General features: G+C 36.9%; 1 protein-coding gene across 1 annotated transcript; it reads left to right on the forward strand.

The window, feature by feature from the left end:
* Positions 1 to 981, forward strand: LOC114611246 (putative olfactory receptor 10D4). The gene has a single exon (XM_028755891.1). The coding sequence runs from the start codon at positions 1 to 3 to the stop codon at positions 979 to 981; it is 981 nt and encodes a 326-aa protein (XP_028611724.1).
* Positions 982 to 7,701: the final 6,720 nt, after the last annotated feature.

Here is a 7,701-nt window from a genome sequence, read left to right on the forward strand (position 1 = left end):
ATGCCTTTGATTCTCTTCTCCAGGGCTGCCTGTATCATAAGCATGAGGAACTACTCCTCTGTGACAGAGTTCATCCTGCTGGGAATTTCCAACAGTGAAGGACTAGAGAGCATGCTGTTTGTCCTGTTCCTGGTCTTCTACGTCTTCGCCTTGCTGGGGAACCTGCTCATCTTCCTCACCATCCTGGCTTCTCCCAACCTCCACACCCCCATGTATTTCTTCTTGGGGAACCTGGCAGTCTTTGACATATTCTTCCCTTCTGTGAATTCTCCTAAGATGATGGACTACCTAGTACGACAAGGCCGAACCATCTCATACCAGGGCTGTGCCTCGCAGATTTTCTTCTATCACACCCTGGGGTGTACCGAGTGCTTTCTGTATACAGTGATGGCCTATGACCGCTTTGTGGCTATTTGTTATCCTATGAAATACACGATCATCATGAATCACACGGTGTGTACCTGCTTTACAGTGGGCACTTGGCTGGGGGGCTTTGTCCATGGGAGCATCCTCACATTTCTTATCTTTAAGTTACCCTACTGTGGCCCCAATGAGGTGGACAGTTTCTTCTGTGACATTCCTGTGGTGCTGTCCCTGGCGTGTGCAGACACTTCCATAGCACGGACAGTGAGTTTTACTAATGTTGGCGTTGTTGCACTTGTGAGTCTTCTTCTCATTATCGCTTCTTACACCCATATTGTGATTTCCATCCTGCAAATCCGTTCCTCAGAAGGCAGGCGCAGAGCCTTCTCCACCTGCAGTGCCCACTTCACATCCATTCTGTTGTTCTATGGTCCTGTGATTCTTATTTATCTCAGACCTGCTTCTAGTCCCTGGCTGGATTCTGTTGTCCAGGTGTTTAATAATATTGTCACACCTTCCTTGAATCCTCTGATTTATTCTTTGAGAAACAAGGAAGTAAAATTAGCCCTGAGAAAGGTGTTAAGTCAAGCAATACAACCTTTGGGGTATAAGGAATAGAAACAACCAATTCTCAAATTATTTTGATGTTGTTACATGTTTTCCCTTTATCAGTACTGTTGCCAAACTAGTATATGATCAAGCCTAGGTCTTGGGTGTCCTCACAAGGGAGGGATTATTTTGGTTGATATGTAAATTTAATCATGGTAGAGAAGACTTTGAAGGTTAATCCAGTGTTTTTAATTATAATTTGCCAAATCAATAAGTCTTTCAGTTCTATGAAGTCTATACGTAGACCTCAGTTTCAATTGTTCTTTTTTATGAAACTAAGTTTTCTAAAAGCTAATATCTCATATTCTGCTTAATTCCTCTTATTACTTCTTTCCAATGTTTTCTTTCTGTATTCTAATTTTACAGTGGTCACTCAGTTAAGCTCATTGTAATTAATAAGGTATGGAACTTGAAACTAGAATAGAAGTTAGTAAACATATCTTTATCCTGTCCACCATGATGAAAATCACTAAATTTAGAACATTAAGTTCAAGTATCATCATGATATTCTGTATGTTTGACAAGATGCTGTTTTATTGAGTAAAGTTCAAAGATGTTGATTTGTTTGTTATAATATGTTTGGTATAAGAAAACTAAATTTTGCATAATAAAGTACTCAGGTTCTCCCAGGAGGCAAGAGGCCCTGATTAATGATCCTGGTGTGACTAGTTTCCACTCAAAACTTAATACTCTGGACACAAATGTTGGTGTTAAAGAAATTAATGTAATTTGGAAGCCAGACCATGGGAAGGTAGATAGGGCTCCATTCCCCTAAAGACCGTCTCAGATCCTTAGGTAGGCCAATGCACTTATGCAAATCAATAAAATGAGGCCATATGCAAGGGCTACACCATAGTGTGGTTTTGCCATTCAAGGTCTGTTCTTTTCGCATTTTTGTTACTGGAAAATTCACGGGTAACAATCAGTTTTCCATCCTGTGGCATTCCCTTTAATTCCTTAGATGGACACAATGTTTTCCTGCAGGTTAAGTATTATTTCACTGTTAACTGAAGAAGTTAGCAGTTCCAATGATTATCTAAAGACAATCAATGTCTTGAGATTTGTAAAAGTAAAAGAAGTTGATTGATTACATAGTCTTAGCATCCTTGTCTAACTGTTTCTTTGTCTTGAAATAGCTGAAGCCAGGCCACAGTATTTTGACCATTCAAAGTTGATTTTAAAAGTCACAATACTTGTGAAAACAAAAAAAAAAAGGAACAACTGTATAAGAAGCAATTGACAGAGCAGTTAATATGAAATTCGATAGTGTGAAATGTTGCTCATGTTGTTCTTACAGTGTGGTTTCACATAGAGTTACAGCAACTAACGGATTTTAGACCAGAACACAGAGACTGATTCAACCCTTAGTCCAGCTTGTGGCTTGCTAATTCTGTGTAGAAGATTCAATTGAAAATCCCAGGGATGGATTTACCTATTATCCTGTTTTAAAAGAGAACTGAAATCCAGCCTTAGTGCCCTGAGCCAATGCTATCCTATGCTGGATTTTTTTCTGTGACAACACTGCTGACAAATTCCTTTGCTATATTTTCTTCTTCCTAACAAAATCTTTACTTTGACAATTTTGTCCTTTGGCTATCAATGTCAGCTTCCACAGATATTCTCCCTTTATGTGTCATAAAACGGAAATAATTACTCTATTTCTGTAAACTGGGAGAATAAATTCTTAAAAACTGTTTGGTTAAAAAATGTTATAGAGCAAAAAATTCCTATTATTTGTAACCATGCATGATTTCTTAAATGTAATAGAATTATAAATAACAGACATTAAGACATGAATGAGGTTTATTTTTGTAGTATTTTAGAACTTAGTCTATCAACATTTAATCAAACAATTTCATTATTAGAATCATCTAGTTGGAATATCATGATTTATCACAGAAATACCTAGAATAAAACACATCCATATGAGAACCATCTCTATATGTCCTTCCGGATACCATCTTCTCTTCTAACACTTTGCATATAGTAAAAATGTGATTTGAGCCATGTCTTTCTATAGCACCTCTCAATTGCCAATAGCTTCTTAGCTTGTTTTGGAGTCTTGGGATCCTCTTTCCTAATGATTCTAGAGTTTTAAGTGATTTGATCTTATGTAGATCTTATGTAGGTAATCAATCTGCTGTGAGTCTATGTGTCTAAAATGAATATACAGGTAATCAGCATTTATACCAAGAAACATAATATCCAGAAGACAGCATTTCACAGTATACTTTGACATCCACTGGCCATTACTTGCTCTGCCTCTTCTTCCATGATGTTCCCTAAACTTTAGGAGTTGGAGGAGATTCATATGAATGTTCCTTCTGTGTTTGAACATTCTTAGTCAATTATTCTCAGTGCTTTGACCAGTTATGTATCTTTGCATTAACCACTGCCTACTTCAAAAAGAAGTATCTATGACCAAGGCGGAGAATAGTAGAAATCTATGGACATCAACATAAGTATTTAGAAGACAGTTTGGCCACACTAGTAAACAGTATCAATGGGTTCCCTCTTAGGGCTTAAGTATGTCCAAACCATACATTTTTAACTATATCTAAGATACCAGTCATGAATTCCTTCTTGAAATGCAGGGTTCATATCCAATCAGAGGGCATCTAATTACTCCTTTATAACCATTATGCCATTATTGCATACTGTAATCAAAGTATCCATAAAGTCCATTTAAATAACTAATATAGACCCAGATAAACATTAATAGCTGTCATAGGGCAAATAAAAAGAGTTTCCAGGTGAGAAATGAGATATGAATTCAAGCATTTAAAGAAATAGTCATGGGATATTATATAAGTTTTTTTGTAGAATAAGACATAGTAGTCACTTTTCTGATACAATGATAAAATACATTGATAAAAAGTAATAAAAGGCATCATTTAAGATTACAGTTCCAAAGGTACAGAGTCCATAATGGCTGAGGAGGCATGTAGAAACAGCAAGGAGTGGGATAATCACATTTCATACCCAGATAGAAGGAAGCAAAGAGAGAGAACAGGAAATTGATTAAGGCTATATAACTTCAAAGTCATCTTCCGATAAAGTACTTTCTCTACAGAGAGTCTATACCTCCTACACTTCCACTGGGAAAGAAAGAGTCCATCTCTTCTAGGCTCTGTGGAGTCTCAACTGGTGTGGGGTTTGGGACAGGGGCTCACATGTGTCCCTGGTTAGAATAATCCTCGTGGGAGACAGACAGGGTTTGGGGGTGGGGAGAAGGGAGTATGGTGGGGTAGTTGTGCCTATCCCAGTGAAGGAAGAAGTAGCTCCCACAGGGCAGAACAGAGCCCACATCTGTTGCTCAAATCACACATTGATTCTCATACAATCATAGAGAGGGATTCAGTTCCCCACTCTTACCAATGGACAGGTCGTCAATAGAGAAACTAAACAATGAACCTAACAGATGTTATGAACCAATGGATTTATCAGATATGTACAGAACCTTTCACCCAAAATCAAAAGAATATACTTTCTTTTCAGCATGTCACAGAACCTTCTCAAAAACTGACCACATAATTAGGCACAGAGCAAGCCTTAACAGATACAAGAAGATTGAAATAAGCCCTTGCATTCTATCAGATCACCATGAATAAAGGCTGGACTTCATGACAATAGAAACAACAGAAAGCTCACGTATCCATGAAAACTGAACATCTCCCTACTCAATGATCATTTGGTCAGGGAAGAAAAATGGAAAGAAATTAAAGACCTTCTAGAATTCAATGAAAATGAAGGTACAGCATACCCAAACTTTTTGGACACAATGAAAGCAGTGTTAAGTGGAAAATTATTAGCTCTAAGTGCCTTCATAAAGAAATTGGAGAGAATTCATAACAGCAACTAAACAGCACAATGGAAATCTCTAGAACAAAAGAAACACAAAAGGAGTAGATGGGAGGAAATAGTCAAACTAGGGGCTGAAATCAGTTGAAGACAAAAAGGGTAATACAAAGAGTCAACAAAACCAAGAGCTGGTCCTTTGTGGAAATCAATAGAACAGACAAACCCTTAACCAAGCTAATTAAAAAGCACTGAGACAGTATCCAAAATAACAAAATCAGAAATGAAAAGAGAGACATAACAACATAAACTGAGGGAAATCAAAATTCATTAGGTCTTATTTCAAAAGCCTGTTCTCCGAAAAACTGGAAAATCTAAACAAAACACGAAATGGATGAATTTCTAAACAGATACCACATACCAAAGTTGAATCAAGATCAAGTAAACTATACAAACAGTTCGACAACCCCTAAAAATAGAAGCAGTCATTAAAAGTCTTCCAATCAGAAAAAAAAGAAAAAGAAAAGAAAAAAAGCTCAGATCCAGATGGCTTTAGTGCAGAATTCCACAAGAATTTCAAAGGAGACCTAATATTAATACTCCTCAAACTATTTCACAAGGTAGAAATGGAAGGAACACTATCTAATTCACTCTTTGAGGCAATAGTCCTACTGACACCTGAGACACACAAAGACTCAACAAAGAAAGAGAACTTGATACCAATTTCACTTATGAACATCTATGGAAAAACACTCAATAAAATTCTGGCAAACTGAATTCAAGAACCTATCAAAAACATTCACCACAATCAAGTAGGCTTCATAACAGGGATCCAGGAACATTTCAATATATGAAAATCCATCAATTTCATGCACCATATAAATGGACTGGAAAAAAATCACATGATCATCAACACCTATCCATGCTAAAAGTCTTGGAGAGATCAGGGATTCAAAACACACATACCCACACACACACAAATATAAGAAAAACAATATACTGCAACCCAATAGCCAACATCAAACTGAATGGAAAGAAACTTACACAACCACACTAAAATCAGGGACAAGACAAGGCTGTCCACTCTCTTCCTATCTATTCAATACAGTACTTGAAGTTCTAGTTAGACCGATAAGACAACAAAAGGAGATCAAGGGAATACAAATTGGAAAGGTAGTCAAAGTATCACTATTCACAGATGATGTAATAGTATACATAAGGGATTCCCAAAATTCAACCATAGAACTCATATAACAGATAAGCAACTTCAGCAACGTGGCTGGAAATAAAACTAACTCAAAGAGACCAGTAGCCATCATTTATACAAGTGATGAACAGGAAGAGAAAGAAATTAGGGAAATGACACCACTTACAATAGCCATACGTAATATAAAATATCTTAGTGTAACCCTAGCCAAGCAAGTAAAAAACTTCAGGTATCTGAAGAAATAAACTTAAGAAGATATCAGAAGATGGAAAGATCATCCATGCTCATGGCTCAGTAGAATTCACATAATAAAAATGGGCATCTTACCAAAACAATTTACAAATTCAAAGCAATTCCCTTCAGAATTATAACACAAATTTTATAGACCTTGAAAGAACAATTCTCAACTTCATAGGGAAAAACAAAAAATCCAGGATAACCAAAACAATCCTGAACAATAAGAGAAGCTTTGGAGGATCTTGGATCTCAAGCTCTACTAAAGAGCAATAGTGAATAAAACTGTATAGTATCGGTGCAGAGACAGACAGGATTAAAGGAATAGAATTTAAGACCCAGAAATAAAGTCATACTCTATGGTCACTTGATTTTTGACAAAGAAGCCAAAACCATTCAATGGAAAAAAGAAAGTATGTTCAACAAATGGTGCTGGTCTAACTGGATGTCTGCATGTAGGAGAATACAAATAGATCCATAGCTATCATCCTGCACAAAACTCAGGCCCAAGTGGGTCAAGGACTTCAACATGAAACCAGATACACTAAATCTAATAGAGAAACTGGGAAGTAATCTTGAATGTATGTATACAGAAGACAGATATTTTTAACAGAACAACAATGAGTCAGGTCCTAAGATTAACAATTGATAAATGGGACCTCTTAAAACTGAAATTTTTCTGTAAGGAAAATGACACTGTCAACAGAACAAAATGACAGCCTAGAGATTAGGAAAAGATCTTCACTAACCTTAGATGTGACAGAGTGCTAATATCCAAAGATCTCGAGTGTGTATATATACATATGTGTGTGTGTGTGTGTGTGTGTGTGTGTGTGTGTGTGTGTGTGTGGTGTGTGTGTGTGTGTGTGTGTGTGTGCAAGTCAAGAAGTTAGGATTCAACAAACCAAATAACCCAATTAAAAATGGGATACAGAGCTAAACAGAGAATTCTCAAAAGTGAAATCTCTAATAGCTGAAAAGCACGTGAAGAAATGCTCATCACCCTAAGTCGTCAAAGAAATACAAGTTAGAACAAACCCAAGATTCTACCTTACAGCAATCAGACTGTCTAAGATAAAAATCTCAAGGGTGAGTTTTGCTGGTGAGGATTGGAGAAAGGGAAGCACTCCTCTATCGCTGGTAGGATTGCAAACTTGTACAAACACTCTACAAATCAATTTGTCAGTTCCTCAGAAAATTGGAAATTGTTCTACCTGAAGACCCAGCTATATCACTCATGGGCATAAACCCAGAAGATGCTCTACCAATATCACAAGGATATGTGCTCCACTATTTTTATAGAAGCTTTATTCATAACAGTGATAAACTGGAAACAACCCAACAGAACACATACAGAAAATGTGGTTCGTTTACACAATGGAATACTACTCAGCTATGAGGAATGAGGACACCATGAGTTTTGCAAGCAAATCGATGAAGCTAAAAAATATCAACCTGAATGAGATTATCTAGACCCAAAAGGACAGGCA

This window comes from Grammomys surdaster, unplaced genomic scaffold (genome assembly GCF_004785775.1).
Source record: "Grammomys surdaster isolate TR1022 unplaced genomic scaffold, NIH_TR_1.0 126086, whole genome shotgun sequence".
NCBI lineage: Eukaryota > Metazoa > Chordata > Mammalia > Rodentia > Muridae > Grammomys > Grammomys surdaster.